General features: G+C 41.0%; 1 protein-coding gene across 4 annotated transcripts in view; it reads right to left on the reverse strand.

Moving 5' to 3' along the window:
- Positions 1-18593, reverse strand: part of CACNA2D3 (calcium voltage-gated channel auxiliary subunit alpha2delta 3) — a 498964-nt gene that overhangs the window by 40016 nt on the left and 440355 nt on the right. For all 4 annotated transcript variants that reach the window (XR_014005100.1, XR_014005101.1, XR_014005102.1 and 1 more), the window contains 4 exons: positions 13985-14046; positions 12692-12736; positions 10967-11029; positions 7670-7740 (listed from right to left, as the gene is read on the reverse strand). Coding sequence is in view for 1 of the 4 variants with exons in the window: in XM_081184001.1 (XP_081040127.1) it covers positions 7670-7740; positions 10967-11029; positions 12692-12736; positions 13985-14046 (241 nt within the window). In the remaining 3 variants the exon portion in view is untranslated. The remainder of the gene's footprint in view (positions 1-7669; positions 7741-10966; positions 11030-12691; positions 12737-13984; positions 14047-18593) is intronic.

Raw genomic sequence — 18593 nt, forward strand, 5'->3', positions numbered from 1 at the left:
AAAGAATTACACAACTTTTAGAAGACATCTGTAGGCAGCCCTGTATTGGGAGGTTTTTAATGCTCGGTGTTTTTATTATATTTTTAGATATGCCATAAACTGCCCAGAGTGGCTGGGGAAACCCAGCCAGATGAGCAGGGTATAAACAATAAAATTATTATTATTATTATTATTATTATTATTATTATTATTATTATTATTATTATTATTATCATCATTATTATATTACAGAGCAGTTCAAAAAAGCTGGTGGTGGGGAGATTCCATCACAGAGGAGGCACTACTTCCTGGCTCCTGCTGGCTCACTGCAGCCAGGGAGAAAGAGGAGTGCATGCACGAGAGTGGCCTTTTCCATTCCCAGTTCCCATTCAGTTCCCAATGAGACAGAAAACAGCCATAACAGCTCCAGAGCTGCCAGAAGATGCCAGGGGAAGATGCCAGGGTAAGAAGGGGACTTTGGATCCATTCCAAAATGTCCCCTGATCCATCCCTGACACACCCCATTTGTGGACAAATTGTTCGTGGAGCACTCACCATGGAAGATCAATGGCTCCAGAGCTCTCCACCACCATACCAGGGAGGCCCCTGCCTGTGGATCTCCCTCTTCATCCACAGAACTGGGTCCCACAGCATCCTGCAGCCCCTCAGCCACCCTCCCAGAGATCATAGGATTGTTTATTACTTGTCCAGTGCAGTACTGTACATATCTATTCCGGAGAGAGTCCCACAAGTTTACCGTCAGCTAAGTGGCTACAGACTGCAGCCTTAATTGCCTATTTTATTATTGTTTGTTTAAAATTACATAGCAAATGACACAGAGTAAATATTATGAAGGGGGTGGGGACATAAATATCTTATATATATATATATATTTATATAAAATTCCTTCCAGTAACACCTTAGAGACCAACTAAGTTTGTTATTGGTATGAGCTTTTGTGTGCATGCACACTTCACGAAAGCTCATACCAATAACAAACTTAATTGGTCTCTAAGGTGCTACTGGAATGAATTTTTTTATTTTGTTTCAGACCAACATGGCTACCTACCTGTAATTATATAAATAAGCAATAATCATTCTTGGTGAATTTAAACTCTGCTGTAATCGGGGAAATGTGCTTGTTTTCACCCCATTGTTTAAAAACTAATACACCTGGAATCCGTTTCATAAGATCCCCAAAAGATCTTACTGGATCAGGGCAATGGCCCATCTTGTCCAGTATCCTGTTCTCACACTGGCCAACTAGATACCTGTGGGAAGCCCACAAGTACTTGTAAACTAAATGCTGCAACACAGGCTTCACTAGCCTGGTGCCCTCCAGATTTGGGTGGCATGGCTGTGCTGATGGGAGCTGAAGTCCAAAATTTATGGAGGGCACCAAGTTGGGGAAGGCTGCTGCAGAAGAATAACTTCCAGATTATCACCCCTTCTTGTAATGATTGTGTATCTTTTGAGTATCTACATTTTACAGATAGCCGTTTCCTCTTTTGCTGATTATAGCTAAAGAACACACTAACTATCTGCTTTCCCTCTGAACTAAATTTAAATCCATAAAACTGGCCCAGCCCAAGCCTTGGGCTATGCACCACTGCACTTAGCTTCTGTGCTTTATTTTAGCAACTGATAATAATATGTCTGAGTGTTTCTGACATCACTGTGCTAACTGCCTGCAACCTTGTCATTATCAATGACCATTGGATAGTTTCTCCGTGTATCAGGCAAAAAGTCAGGTAAAACACATTCATGAGAAACTTGTTCCTGGAAGTAATGCCATGGAACTTTTTTTAGCGACTTAACATGCATCCTTTTAGAGCAAAACACCTTGAGACAAAACCGACTCTTTTATGGACAATTTCCTGATATAGTAAAAATCAAGGTTTGAACTCTGCAATGGATTACAAGGAGAAAAGAAAAGCTGTCTGAAGTCAATTTAACTTCAAAGGATTACCAGCAGCTCAGGTTAGGCCAGCAAATTATAACAATGTTTGCCCTGGGATGCTCTGTAGGCATCTCACATTGCAATGCAAAGTGTTCAGTTACATTCTCAAAGAGATATTCATGTGACTTACATGAATGCAAGGTCTTTACTTTGAGGAAAGTATGATATTTACCCTTGGACAGTTATTCAAAATATTCAATACATTTGAAAAACTCAAACTGGCAGTACAAAAATAGATTTATCAATATAACATTATGGTCCAATTCTAGAGAACTACTGTCCATTGATTTTTAGGTTAGCATCATGTCTGGAAGCATATTGTGCCACATCTTTCTCAGAAGAACGTAAAATGCCCCAATAAAAAATTGTCAGATCAAAGCGACTGCATGGAAGGGGAATTCTGTTCCTAGAAACAGGAAGAACATTTGGCTTCCACACCATATAAACCTCCTAAAATGCACGTGATTCAGTTTTAAGGATAGCAAGCCTACGTAGTCACTTCATGCCTTTAAAGATTCATTTCAATTTGCTCACAATACATGAAACACGGTGGTTTTATTTTGGAAGAATATATGCACTGTGTACATTTCACAAGAGGGAAAAACATTTGCTGTTCTTTTCCACCAGAGACTAGTTAGCATCTTGGCTTTATTGAAATGGAAAGAACTAACATTTGACAATATATACTTTACACTGTCCAGTTGAAACTCCTCCAATGTTTTATAAATGTTCACATTTACACCTGCCGTGGATTTTAGTAGTAATGGGTGAAATCACAGGCTTGGGTCCGTAAGTCTGACAGAATTCCACTCAGGAAATGCTCCTGCCCAGGGAAGAGGGGGGAGTCTATTTTCATCAGTTCCTCATACCCTCCCTTCTCAAAATCCTGAAAAATGAGAGTTGGAAGTACCTGTAGAACAGTGTGGGACATGGCACAAAGGGGGGAAACTACCACCCTCCTTCCAGAAGGATCCTCCACTAGATCTCATCCCCTTCCATTCACGTAAGAGACACTCTGGATCCAACTCATGAGCATTATCACCAAATGCTGCAGATGTGCTTTAAGTGGTGGATAGGTGTCATTGTGACCCATGAGTTTTCCCCTTCCAGATCTCAGGGGTTTGGGATTATGCATATGTTAAAATAGGCGTGTGTGTATGGGGGGGGGTTACTCCCTTCCAGCTCTTCATTAGTCAATTAAAAAATGTTGAATGTAGAGTAGATGTAGTCATATCCATTTTCCACAGCAACTGGGAAAATAGTCCAGTTGGAAGCTTCCTGCAAAACATGATTACAATGGCAAAAACCCCCCAAACCAATCAACAACAACAAACAAACCAAAACAAACCCTCTACTGATGTCTTCTAACTATCCATTTTGTAATGTATTAAGGCTTAGACATCTGCCTATATGGAAACCCAGACAACAGATAGCACCATAAACTGGATGCAAACTCCAGCAGTAAACTGGTGCAGTAAATAAAAAAAAGGAGAAAAAAAGAAAAATGCTCATAAGAAGAACATTTTGCATAAGCAACATGATTTGAGACTGGTCTTGTAATATGACAATTCTGTAACATTTTGATACAAACTAAGTTTATCTGAACACACCACTGCAACACTTTAAGCACCAGGGTGCCCAATAGTTATTATATTGTTAAGCTCTCTGAAAGGGGAGCTTTCAAAATGCATCCGTCCTAGGTGAAAATATTCCAAAATCCAAAAAGTGTAGGAGATGGTTGTGGCTATTCAGTGTCACGCCGTATACATGCTCAGAGGCACTCCCAACTATCTAGACTTTGCAACTTCAAGCCTTAGGTGCCGTTCATTGCAACCAAGCCTGAAAAGAAGGGGAATCAGAGCCAAACCACAAGTACAAGCCTCCTGTGACATTTTGGCTGCTTCTGTTTGACTAGGTTTCCCTGTATCCACAATAATGTTGTTGTCGTTTAGTCGTGTCCGACTCTTTGTGACCCCATGGACCAGAGCTCACCAGGCACTTCTGTCTTCCACTGCCTCCCGCAGTTTGGTCAAACTCATGTTAGTAGCTTCGAGAACACTGTCCAACCATCTCGTCCTCTGTCATCCCCTTCTCCTTGTGCCCTCAATATTTCCCAACATCAGAGTCCTTTCCAGGGTGTCTTCTCTTCTCATGAGGTGGCCAAAGTATTGGAGCCTCAGCTTCACGATCTGTCCTTCCAGTGAGCACCCAGGACTGATTTCCTTAAGAATGGATAGGTTTGATCTTCTTGCAGTCCATGGGACTCTCAAGAGTCTTCTCCAGCACCATAATTCAAAAGTATCAATTCTTCGGCGATCAGCCTTCTTTATGGTCCAGCTCTCACGTCCACAATAATAGCCCCTGTTAATTGGAAGCCATGAGAGGCAAGCCGGTGATGTTGTTCATTCTCTTCACTACTGTGGGGCCTTTCTTTTTTAGGGAGGGGAGAGCAGCACAGGTGTGGAAAATGACCACATTGTGTACTTGACATCTCTCACATGGTTCCTGTTTAGAGCAGTTACTGCTGCAGCATGTGGAACTGCCAGCCAGGTTGTTGCAGCCATTTAGATGAATAGGCCCTAAGTGACTATTCATAGCTTTGACAAAGGAAGGGGGGACTGCAGAAAAGTCTATGTTGCAGCTGGGCTATTTTAAAGACCTCTGCTCTTTGCCTGCTTTCTCCCAGTCTACAACAAAAATTATCTGCTTTGCAGAGAGGGAAGAAGCAGGTGGGTTACTTAGGAAAATTACCCTATTTGGGATTTATCTCCTTTTTAATTGCCAGCTCCTGTTGTTTAAATAACCACCTCATTTTCTTTGTGTGCTGTCTTCAGGATGGAACTTGGTTGTTCTCAGCGTATTAACTTTTCAATCAATGAGCCGCCTCAAATTAGATACCAAGGCTATAAAAGGGGCTACACCCACTTCAGCTTTAGTCAGTCTTTCTCTAACTTTCCTTAACTCAGTATAATGCTCTACATCATATTACATGACAAAAATATAAGCCATGTGTGCATGAAGGTCTGTTTGTTTGCTTTTAAAAAATGCCAACACGTTAGTTATACATTAAAGGTAAAGGGACCCCTGACCATTAGGTCCAGTCGTGGCCGACTCTGGAGTTGCGGCGCTCATCTCGCTTTATTGGCTGAGGGAGCCGCCATACAGCTTCCGGGTCATGTGGCCAGCAGGACTAAGCCACATTACTTGCAATAAAATATGGTTGTGGGATGGGATTAGCTTTTCAATATAACTTGGAACTCAGTTTCTTAATTTCTGCAGGTATTTTATTTGTTAACTTTTAAAAACATTTCTGTTTCACCTGAACAACAAAGTCTATCTTGGTTTAGCAATGATTTGACAGTTGTTAGATATTACAGTTCGGGAATATCTGTGTGTAATACAAAGGCAAATTTCTCCTGAGTACACCTCTAAGGTCAGTAACTACTTACATCAGAAAAGCCTCACTGAAGAAACTTTTTTTAGAGAGCTTCCATGCCTCTCCCAACCACTGATCATTGATCAAAAACCCAATTCTTCCAGAGAATATGTATATGGATTTTTCTATGAATGGCCCACAGAGCAGGCATAGTAGCAAGACAACTAAAGATGGAGGAGAAATTTATTCCGTTTGCATTTAAAGGAGCATCTACGTAATTCAAACAGTATGTGAACCAAAACACAGGTATTTTTCAAAATTTACACTTTACCATTTGTGATATATTCTGTCAAGAGAATAATGTGTACAAAAAGGCAACAATTACAATATGGGCTATAGATATTGGTTACAACATAGAATTGTCTGCATGGGAAAAATTATGGGGGCGAACCATGAATTTCTCTGCCTGCTATCTTATTAAGGAAAACCTACAAAAGATGATGTACCAGTGCTCCTTGACACCCAGCAAATTAGTGAAAATGTACAAAAGGGGGTTTAATTTATGCTGGAAGGTAGAGGGAACCCTGATTCATATGTGGTGGGCGTGTAAGTACGCTAGAGAGTATTGGGAAATGATTCACATGGAATTTAAAAAGATTGTAAAACTCACATTTCCCAAAAGACCAGAGGAAATAATAGGTGATGACATTCCAAAAAAGGCACTCAATATATTTTTATACACAACCGCTGCAGCTAGAATAGTATATGCAAAAAAACTGAAAGAAGAAGAGTTTTGGCAGAACAAATTGATAGAATACATATAATTAGTAACCATAACCGCGAAACTAAGGAATAAGGATGAGTTAAAGAGAAGAGAAGAGTGGAGGTGTTTCAGAGATTAACTTAAGGGTACAATATACAATTTAACCTACAAGTAGGAGTTAACATATAAGCAGCAGATAACATCAAAAAAGAAGACTTGAGAAGATAATGGGTGAAATATCAGGATATGCAGCAAATCAAGATTTCCATAGAATGCCATAGAGAGATGGACTGAGAAAAGAGTTCAATGATTGATATTGTATAATGTGTGTGTATAAAAACTGTCAAAATTTCATAAATAAAAGCTAAAAAACAAAAACAAATGTGTACAAAAATTCATATACTATTGGAAAGTGTGCTTAATTCATATATTAGCAAAGATATACTAATACAGAGTGTAATAAGTTCCATCAGCAGAAGTATTTGCAAGCGTGGGGAAAGCCCGGAAAAGTGCACTTGCGGGGGGGGGGGGTTCCATCCATTAAGCCAAAATGGAATGATTGTCTTAGTGTGAATTCCTTCTACTACATTAGCGGAAAGATCAAGTCTGGATTTCTCAAAAAACAAGTCAAGCCAGATGAACCTCATTTTTTTTTTACAAGCTGAGTGGACCAGGGGAATGCTGTGGACATAGTGTATCTTGATTTCAGTAAGACTTTTGACAAAGTCCCCCATGATATTCTTGTGGAGAAGCTGGTAAAATGTGGGCTAAATGAGGTAACTGTTAAGCGGATTTATAGCTGGTTGACTGACTGAATCCAAAGAGTGTTCACTAATGGTAACTCCTCACCATGGAAAAAAGTGACAAGTGTGGTGCTTCAGGGTTCTGTGATTGCAACAGCCACAGTTAATGAAAACTCTTCCGGGTGGGTTGGTGGAAGAAATACCGTATTTTTCGCCCTACAGGACGCACTTTTCCCCCTCCAAAAATGAAGGGGAAATGTGTGTGCGTCCTATGGGGTGAATGCAGGCTTTCGCTGAAGCCTGGAGAGCGAGAGGGGTTGGTGCGCACCGACCCCTCTCGCTCTCCAGGCTTCAGGAAGCTCTGCACAACCCTTGGGAGTCGCGCCGGGCTCCCGAGGGCTGCGCAGAGCTGCCTGCAGTCCCGGGCCTCGCGCAGCTCTCCGCAAGCCTGGGGAGACCGGCGTGACTTCCTGCCGGGCTCCCGAGGCTTGCGGATAGCAGGCTGTTCTCGGGGCTGGGGGAAGCTTGGGCTTCCCCCGCGCCTGGGGGGAAATTTTTTTTTCTTTATTTCCCCCCCCCCAAAAAAAAACTAGGTGCGTCCTATGGGGCGGTGCGCCCTATGGGGCGAAAAATACGGTACCAACCCAGAGCACTGTGGTGCCCACAGGGGAAAGAACCAGGCCCAATGTGATTGTATTTTCACATAAGCCGCCTCAGACGGAAAATCAGGATAGAAATAAAGGAAGCCATTACATAGCAACAAGCAAAATAATTTTTGAACTTGTCTTCCTATGTATTATCGTTTTTGTTTGATGACTGCGAAAAGTAGTGGAGAGTAGACTTCTTACCTTTTAAAAGAACCCATTATGAGCAATTTGTTCATCACTGCGCCCTCAACCTCACCAAAGAAGTTTCCAGTCTGCAAGAGAAAACATAACCGTGTCCGGAGATTTAAATAAATGCCAATCTATGCTGGCTGCAATGTACCATGGCAGCTCCTATGAAACCATTGGAGGAGTTTTGACAGCTACGTAATGAAGTTTTAAGGGGTACTTCTCTTTCATAAAAATTGAAAAAGGATTTAACTGTCAGGACACGTTACAGGGATTACAAAATAATCCCATGAGCAGATGTGAGAGCTTACACAATAGACTGGGGTTCATTGCATAACATCTGATGTTGGAAATAAAATAAAAAATACACTCAAACACTAAAGCTTGTAAAGAAAATACTCTAATCTGAGCATAAACCCATGTGATTAAAAAGCTGCTCCATAAAGATATAAACAGGGTTTGAAAGGATTTCCTAAACAAATCATAAAAAAGTATTTTTTTGTAATTCCTATATGACCTGCTTAAACTGTTTGAAACTACATTTTATCAGACGTATAAATGTTTATATTCTGTTTCTCTATGAATAGCTTCATACTGGGGAAGCCTGCATTATGGTCTTGTTCACTAAATTAAAGAGGCCCGGGATAATGAAGATAAATCTTGGACAGGAAAACAACCATTTGGGTTATAGGTTTTCTGGGCAATCCCAAAGAGACCCGTTATCTCCCAGGCAGGCCTCTTTCCTGACATACAGTTTTGAAAGCCCCATACATATGTACTGAGGTGTCATTTTGTAGCACAGAAACAACTTGTTCGTTAAAAACCCTTGAGTACATTGCTCCATACAACCGCCCCACCCCCCATGAAATTCCTGCATGCATTCTATCTACTCCTTAAAGGAGTAATCCCAAAATTTCTGTGGGAAGAAAAGGGATGGTGTGGATTCCATGGGTTTTGTTTTAATGAAACCCTGATACCATGGCAAATGATAGACATGGCCTCAAATATGCACCTGGGAGTTTGTTGGCAAAGAAATTACAGGCTAAGCCAAAAACGGAAGCATTCCTCTGCTTAAAGAACAAGCATTGCCTTCTCTACCCAAAAGTATTTGGGTGTGTAAATCTTGCTAGGAGCAAGGAGATCATTTGTACTTTATTGCTTTAATACATCAGGTTCACTGGGGCCCTGCGAGCAATGAATATCAAGAGGCTAAGGGTGTCAGGCATCAAACAGGCCCCAACAACTACACTTTCCTCAGATTCACAAAAATGACAACAACCTATATCATTTCACAAAAAGAAGGAAATCTGATTCTACAACTATGCATCAGTTGCAGTTCAGCTTTAAAGGTTAGCTTTCTTCGCATAATAATAAGCTTTGGATAATTTGAAACAATAGTAGAATGATGCAACCAAGCATTGTTTAATTTCTGCTGGTTTATATGTGGGGGTATTTAAGCATGTATTGAGATCATGCAGGTTTAGCTGGATAATGTTTCTAGAATTTTCTGCTTAACTGAACTTAATTTGACCTTTCCATTGAAAATTCCATACTAAGAATTTTCTAGAAAACACAATGCGAGTGCTTCTCTAGTTACCCATAAATGAGGAGTTTTCACAATATCCATAGGATGAAAAATGGAAGAATCCATTTTAAAAAGTTAAAATTAAAAGTTACTATAATTTCAAATATTTTGTGTACCCAATATCCTTTGCCTCTGTGTTGCTAGAACCATTTCCAATGTCCTCACAGACCTCAAAAAACTATGATTAGATATTCAGATTGCATTTCTAGGATATCCAGGAGGGGAAATACACATCAAGACAGTGTTAACTGTGGCCATTCAACAAGATGCTGTCCTCCTGGGTCCTGCACAACTCTAAGGAGATATCTGCCCAATCCTCCTCTGTTCTTTCACATACATTCTCTCTGGTTTGAGTAGTTAACTCAATCTGTTTTAACTTTGCTATGCCAGGGAGTGTATCATAAAGGGGAAATAGGTAGGGTTGCCATATGTCCTCTTTTTCCAGGACCTGTCCTCATTTCCATGAGTATGTAAGATGAGAGATCCATAGTGAAAAGCAGAAGTCAGCAAATATGTCCTCTTTTTTGCTCTTCAAAATATGGCAACCCTAGAAATAAGTGTAGCACTGATCAAGGAAGTCACAGTTAAGGACAAGGATTTTGGGACAGACAAAAGTACAGAACAACTTGTGGAATTCAGTGACTTGAGCTGTGATGGTGCCCATGGTCAAAAAAAGAGGAAACACGTCACCCAGAGAAAGGACACTGATCTGCAGAAATTTGCACATGCTAATTTATGTGTATAGATACAAATTTAGAAATGATTCCTATAATGTAAACAGAAATATAATACATCCCCACACAGTGGGGAAAACTAGGACCAGGGACCTGTTGTTGGGCAATGTCAAGGCTCCAGCTCTCCCTTCTTACGGTTCTTTATCTTTAAACAGGACTTTGACCAAGTAGAAGACTGCTCTTTGTAAAGTAGGGCTCATGGTTCCCCTAGAAGGCCACTAGTTTAAGTGGCTTTAAAAGGAGATTAGACAAATTCATGGTGGATAAGTTGAAAAATAAATATCTCCAAAATATCTCAAAAGTATTCCAAAAATATTCAACCATGCAGTCATAGAGTTGTTATCAGTGGATGCTTTTCAATTTAAATATTAATATTTGATATGTTCTGCAGACTTGTGGTCATTGTTTTCATACACTGTTTGATCCAAATTAATTTAGGTCTACGAAGTTACTTCAGCATAGATATGTATTGCCAGAGGCTGCTATATTGGGCCACTGCTAATCCGTATTTTCTGAAGTCATGCATAACAAACCACATTCTACTTGTTCCTAATTCTTCCGGTATATTCATTAAATAACTTGATTTTCTATCCAAAGCCATGGGCAAACTTTAACACTCTATATTAACAGCCATAATTGTATCGCTCATACAGAATTGCTTTATCTTCAAAATGTTAGAACAAACCTTTCTAATTTTTTTTTTTGGGGGGGAGACTTTCAGAGAAACCTCCCTCTCAAGGTAAAAATTCCTCAAGAGTGACAGACATGTCTGCAGAAAGGGGTTCTATAAATTTAAAATTTTATGAGCTTTAGAGCAGACCCACCCTGCTGTGAGGCAGAAATTATTTCAGACCCCCATAAAGACAGACTACATGCTTTTGGGCAGGGAGGTTGCATTTATTTTTTAATCTTATGCTACTTATTTCCTCAACACAGATCAGACAGAAAACCTAATTTGTATGAAACTGATTTTAAAAAGAGTTTTACACTTACCTGTGTGTAATCTTCTGAAACTAGTATAAATCCATTATTATCAATGAGGTAACAGTTAATATTCTGTAACATAACACAAGTTATGATCAAATGCTTGATTTCAAGAATTAAAGAAGTTCACTGATGAGCTATATAAAGGGGAAATGCTGTATTCATATGCATTGGTAAATGTTCACTGTGGAGATTTTGTCTTTATGTTTCTCATCCAAGCACATAATAGTGATGTTTTCCATCTCTCACAAAAGGCAAACTCTGCGCAGGTCTGGAGGCCAAACAGCACTTCTCTGAGACTGCACAGTGGTGCAGTTAGTTAATATTAATCTCTAATATATACTTTACACAAGATTGTGGCGTGTTCATTCTTTCAAGAGGGATATAAGGGGATTTACCAGGAATGTAATAGTGAAAGGCTTACACAAGCCTGCAACCAGCTATCTGCTGTGCGTTTAACAGGGGAATGAAAAACTCTGCTAAGTAAAGGAACTTGCTAGCACAACTTAGGAAGGATATTAATAAACAATATATCCTCTCCCGCCTCCCTGAACATTCCCACACTTGTGACCTCCTCAGTTGATGGAAGAGAAGATTTGGAGTGACCTACAAGCCACTCTGGAGGGCTTTGTGCATTACTTCACTTCCTTCAAAATGTAGTAAGCCAGCCCTGACCATCTGCTAAATGGGGCCTGAGACCTTTGTCCCAAAGTCCTGTTTTGATGATATCATGGACAGTGAGAGAGGATAAATGCATTGCAATATCCAACAGAATAACGTGGATGGGTGACATGGGCTTGAGGATTTTGCTCCATGGTTTGTAAGAGTTTCCATTCAGGGAAGGAGATGTGCAATCATGGAAGGATTCAAAAAGTTTGGGTCCAATTCATGTTGTGGAGCTCTAGATGTTGGAACATATCTATTTTGCCACAGTGTTTGCAGATGACAGAAGGTGTGTGCATGTATTTGTGGCAATTTGTTAGGGGTGCAAAGTCCCCTGCCCTGCAGATGCTGTGAGCAGTAGGCCTCACCACTCCACAAAGCCCGGCCAGCGGAAGGTGGAAGTTTGGATGGCATCCAAACTGCACAATCTCAGGTAAGGATGCAGTTAAGCACATATCTTGAAATGAACTCATTCTTCTTTTAGTCAACAGCACGGAAGGGGAATCTGTAGCCCTCAATATGTTGTTTGACTCCAAATCCTATAATCTGGCCATTTTGGTTGGGTCTGATGGGAGTTGGAGTCCAGCAACACCTGCAGGTTTTCTATCCCTATCTCTGGTCAAGAGCCTTAGCACAATATAAAAGGTATAACCCACTGCTGGGCAGCTTTGGGGAGGAAAAAAGTTTCAAGAAAATGTTGCTTTATATAAGTAATACCAGGCCAAAACAATGGAAAACTCCACCTTTCTGTACATTTAAAATAATGGCAAAGAGAAGAAAAGCCCACATACTTCTTAGTAATATGTTTGCTTTTTACATAATCATTCCCCCAGCATTCAAGCATACAACCACCACTGGTATCTTCATATGTCTAGGAAAAGCTTTATCACTGGATCTTGTAGATTACCGGTAGATAAATTGACTCTTAGTCATTTGGGGTTGGTTGAAGGTTGTGTTGCGTATTCATTTGTAAATACATGCTTTAAGAAAATAAAAATGTCTCCAATTTTTACTTGTGTTCACTTTGCAACCCTGCAGATATTAAATGTTAAGAAAATATCTCCTGCTTACCTCGTCATCACAGCTGATAGAGCATCTCCCATCCAGAGATGTACACTGTAGGAAAATATATTTATCCCATGAGAATACTGTTTTATTTTTTCTGCTATTGAGCTTAACAAAGATGCTTGATTTATAAATAATATTAAGAGAGTAAAATGAAACCTATGTGATTCCTACTTGATACTGGGATCTAGTTCTACAACAGACTAAGAGCTGTACCAAGTACTTATTTTACTTTAATAGATTTCTAATCTACTCTTCATTGCCAGTCCCAGAGCAGGTTACAGTGAGACACAATCACGACACAAAGTCATAATATTCAACAAATTCAAGCAGCAAAACCCACATCATTAAAACCTATTAAACATACGCTTTTACCATAGATGTGATTCAACTCACATCTCCCACATGTATTAGGGAGGGAGGGTTGTTTGTAAAGAAACCAAACACACTCAGACTCACTCACACAAGTTCACTTGGTCAGGAAAGGACTGGTGGTGGGTTGAGAGGCAGGCTAGAGGTGGGCAAAGAGGAAGAGAGTGAGCCAATCAAAAAAGATTGTGCCTGCAAGGAGAAATGTCTGTCCAAGTATGATGAAAGCATAAGGCAATCAGGTTTGGACTACAAGGGGATAATTAAAATAATTATCTTGCGTGGCTTTGCGAGGCTGCGATCAGACTGTCTGACCCAGCCTCGCAAAGTGGCACGGGGGATGCACTCACACGCCCAGGGGAGAAGAGAGGTGGTGAGGCTGTTAATGCCCCTCCTCTGCTGCTTCCACTTGACCCAGGAGTGGTGCTGCGGCTGGCTGGTAGCATTGGGCCATTGCACAAGGAAGCGGCCTCCCCAAAGTTCCTCGGGTGCCAGAGCACAGTGGAGGAGAGAGGCAGTGATGCTGCCGCAGAGTCTCCACCACCTCCACCCCTCTTCCTCCCTCCTTGGTGGGCAGTAGCAGTAGCTGTGCCTTCCGCTCCCTCTGGGCTTTCAGTTGGTCAGAAATATTGATGTGGAAGATATACCTTGCATTTTGTTAAATCGCCTTCTTAAAAGTGCCTATAGACAGGCTCTGTTTTGCATGCAGTCCTGGTTTGGAGTACCACTTTGGACTTTAATGGATGAGGTGACTGGGGTGACTAAACTGATGGGCTTTATCTAGCAGGGAGTCTTTAGATTTTCTATTTAACCATAATTCATTGGAAACCATTGTTTCATTGGGGAAAAAATGCAGCACAGGTTCTGCCAAGATCTTTACCTCTTCTTCTCTTCATGGGATAAAGCTATCCAATACCAACTGTAACATACCTGTCTACTAGCAGTCCAAAATTTCCTCTGGAAAAACTCAAGTTTCATCTGGATACCAACAGCTGGTGAAATAATAAAGAACAGGGGTTTGTTTTGTAGGCTTTTTATGCTTTCATTTAATAATTTACAATTCAATGCTTTTTAAAACTGGAAACAATTGTAAAAAGAAAGAAAATCTCTCAGGGTTAACACCTCAGAAGGAACGTGGACAACAAATAGAAATCAACATGCCACTCTACAAATAAGGTAAGCCCAACATGAGGCTACAAACTGACTTCTGCTTTCAATTCTAAATGCATTTATGTAGAATTAACATTTTTTCCAGTGGAACTGACTTCTATGAATATTTACTTAGTTTTTGCAGCCACTTCTTGTGGCTGTCTCCACTGTGGGCTTACTCTCAAGTAAAAGGCTGTTATTGGTGCCATAGTTAAGGCTAAAGGGACCATAAAGCATTGAAAGAGCTACTAGTGCATCTTGCATGACCTGCTTCCTCTCCAAGCTAAATTCCTACACTAGTCTTTCCCAGTTTGGCGAGGTCCTCTCCCCAGCAGGCTATTTATTCAGGGCCCTTTTCTGAGCCTGCTGGCCTTATGCTGTTGACCCTTGTTTTTCCAGTCTGAATAATTCATTTTAACAGATGATAAAAAACAGCAACCACGAGAATGCATCTAGTTTGGTGATAGAATACTGATATCAAATTCTAAATTGTTTTATTACATTGGTTCTGCACAAGTTTGATTCCATGTCTTCCTCACTTTTATTTAATTTATCTCTCCCCCCTCCCCTACGTAGGAAATTTGCTTTAACTGGGCAAGATAAAGCTAGCCTTACGCGACACGGCAGAAGCCAATTGCCCTCAGTGCAACTTGCCTTCCGCAAACTGGCCAGGGAAAACAAAAATACTGCAACCATTCATTTTCCGGAACAAGAGGTTTAAAGGCAGGGTCCAGGAATAGTTTCTGAGTAATACTGTGCCAACATATGGGAACTAGATAGAGACGGCCACTTTCCAATTGGCTTGAAAATGTCTCTTGTGGTGGCTGGAAAGTGTGAAGAGCCAGTAATCTGTTGGCTTCATCCATGTGGGCAACTGTTATCATGCTCCTTCAGCCACTTGGAAATGCAGAGATGAAAAAGCATGACGATGTTGGATTCCACACGTAGCTGGAACCTCTCGTTGAGTGGCTCTCCTTGTGGATGAAATCCCAACACCGGGTGATATCTGCATGCTAAGGAAGAGGGAGGCAGGTTTCTGGTCCTCCAGACTTCAGCTTCAAGGACTGATAATGTGATGTCTGAACTGGGTCTAAATCTCGAATGCAAGCATGTGTTGGAGGGTTGTGTAGTATCCACATCAAGGCACAAAAAACAAACAAACATCTTTTAACAACCAGCCTACACCCAGCTTATAATGGTAACATTCACAGGCCTTCCCAATGTAAGGACAGACACTATTTCATGGTGTCTGTTCTGCTGACAGAAAGCTCTTTGATCCAGCAAAGCCTTCCATGCATAGAGAGGGGAGGGGAAGGTGAAAATTCTCCTTCCTCATGCAGCCCCTCCCACGCCCTACCAAAAGAACAAGATCAAAGGGGAAATGAGAAAGCAAGACCAGATCACAAGCTAAGAGTCAGGCCCAAAGAACAAGTCAAAATGCACTGGAGAGAGAATACCAAGAGAGAAAATACCACGAAAAAGACCACTGAGTCAGGAAGTGCTCTTGCTCCATTTCCTGCTCAGGCAGAGTTAATGGTCAGCCTGGGTGGAGTCAGTTCAGAAGGTTATTCCCTGAGAAGCTTTAGTGATGCTACTGTACATGGGGTAATTTAGTGATGCTACATGGGGCAGTGGTCAGCTCTTCTTAACAAGATTACAGAAATCCACATTGTGAGCAGGTAACAATCTTTTCCCAGTAGTGATGTATGGAAGTGAGAGCTGGACCATAAAGAAGGCTGATCGCCAAAGAATTGATGCTTTTGAATTGTGGTGCTGGAGGAGACTCTTGAGAGTCCCATGGACTGCAATAAGATCAAACGTATCCATTCTTAAGGAAATCAGCCCTGAGTGCTCACCGGAAGGATAGATGGTGAAGCTGAGGCTCCAATACTTTGCCCACCTGATGAGAAGAGAAGACTCCCTGGAAAAGACCCTGATGTTGGGAAAGATTGAGAGCACAAGGAGAAGGGGACGACAGGATGAGATGGTTGGATGGTGGTCTCGAAGCTATCAGCATGAGTCTGACCAAACTGCGGGAGGCAGTGGAAGACAGGAGTGCCTGGCGTGCTCTGGTCCATGGGGTCACGAAGAGTCGGACACGACTAAACGACTAAACGACTAAACAACAACAACAATCTTAGAATTACTCAGGGCTTTTTCAGCTGGAACTCACAGGAACTCAGTTCTGGCCCCTCTCAGGTGGGTGCCATTGCCATTGTAAGAGAACAAGGCAGCAGTTCATGGTGAGTTCCGGCACCTTTTTTTCCTAGAAAAATAGCACTGGAATTACTGGCCTTGGAATAAGATGGGGAAAACTTCCCTTACTAATGCACAGCAATGTAATACTTTTGAGATCTCATTTTGATTGACAGGCTTCACATTAAATATGCAGAAGAGTGGTAAGTTTATAGTGAATAAATCAAAGAGACTTTATGTTTCTTATAACATCCACACTGCATGGGAAGAAATTAAAATCTGTGATGAAACAATTATACAATGGATTATCTAGAAAACATTCCATGTGCAGATTATTTTTCTACTAAATGGTACTGTGCAATGTTTGACTCCAAAGGACAATTCAAATCCTGGGACTGATTTCTGCAAAGCTTAAATTATTCTCATTTCAAAGTAATGAGGAAAAGCAAGAAATTGCTGTTTTGTGTGGTGTCACTCTTAAGTATTTTAATTATTTTTTTTTTTAAAAAAACTGGATTAAATAGGAAATAGAAGATCAGGCAGAATCAGTGGACCTGCTCCTGCTTGTCTGCATTCAGGTAGAACACCTACCATTTTAATGGAATTTTTTCTTGTTTAAAAATGGCAGGACTGGATTTATTACTATTTTCCCAGGTGTTCCATTCTTTTTGATATCTTAAGCTTTTGGCTCATAATACAGCTGCAGCATTAACTTGCAAGGTACAGCTTAGCTATAATATTTCAGATGTGTAGCTGAGGCCATAGACTCAAACTGCATCATGATAAAATCAACAAATGTCCCATGTGATTCTTTGATGGGAGAGAACAGAAGAAAATGCTCCCACACACACTTCATGGGAATAGTGGCTGGACCAAGAGTTTGCTTTGAAGAAACAGAACATAGCCTGTCCTCTTACTCAAGCCTCTTTTATTGTTTATATGTTGTATTTTACAACCTTTTTAGGAAGACTGCATAGGGTTTTATGTGCCTTTGGAATGTCTCCCCAGAATTCATTTCCCCCAACACACCACGCTTTGAAAAGTCATTGCCATATGAAGCATAATAAACGGCAATTATGAATGTTTCCTGCTTTTCAGGTCATAGTAATTTAATTGAACTGATTTTCAGAAGAATTAGCAGCACTAGTGAATGGAATACTAATTTTCTTTTGAACCTCAGTGGCAAAAACAAAGCAATGCTGCAGGATTTAGTGTGAGAAAATATATGTATATTTCTTGTGCTTCTCAAGAGCAATGAAACAAACATAGGTTTGTTTGTTTTTTAAATGTTCGGATCATCTAATGCTCTGAGAACCATTCCACTACACACACACACACACACACACACACACACACACACAGCCCTTCTGGAGCCAGCACATTCTTCTTCTGCACATTCTACAATCCGCCAATATACCAGAGCTTCAGAGTTCAATAGCTAAACCCCAAGCTGGTTAAGATTTGTCAGCGTCCTACAAATCAGTTGCACTTTTAAAAGGCAATGACTCAAACTTACAGCTCCCATGCCGTTAATTTCCTGTACAGCCAGGTTCATGAATATAGTTGTTCCTTTTAATGGATGAGTCAGGAAACATTTCATTGATGCTGACAACATGGTAGGGGCATTAAATGGCACTGTGCTGAGCCATCTCTATTGACCAATAATAAGTGTGGGGTGGGACTGTGTTGTTTCCTACCACTGTGTTTTGGGACATATGTGTTGTCATTTCCTAGCAACTAGTAGCCGAGTCATTGGCCACATTGGCAGAACGCAAAAGGAAGGAGCTTAGGGCAGTGCCAGCGGGTGTGCCCAGCAGCTGGCAACCTCATGCAGAGCTGGCATCCTAGGCAAACATCCCCTTTCTGCTAGAGCTCTTGCTGGCCCAGGGTTCATCACAGACTATCTGGAAATAACTTACAGACTAAATGCAGATGCTTGGGAACCTAGGAAGCTGCCTTATTCTGAGTCAGACCATTGATCTGTCTAGCTCATTGACATTCACTGGCAGTTATGCAACAACAGCAGCAAGAATACTTATTGCAAAACATTGGAAGACCCAAGATTTGCCCACGCTGGAAGAATGGCAGACGCAACTGATAGACTATATGGAGTTGGCAGAAATGACTGGCAGAATTCGAGACCTGGGAGAAGAGACAGAAGAGGACTGGAAAAAGTTTAAGGACTATTTACAAA

This window comes from Podarcis bocagei, assembly GCF_964188305.1.
Source record: "Podarcis bocagei genome assembly, chromosome: 2".
Taxonomy (NCBI): domain Eukaryota; kingdom Metazoa; phylum Chordata; class Lepidosauria; order Squamata; family Lacertidae; genus Podarcis; species Podarcis bocagei.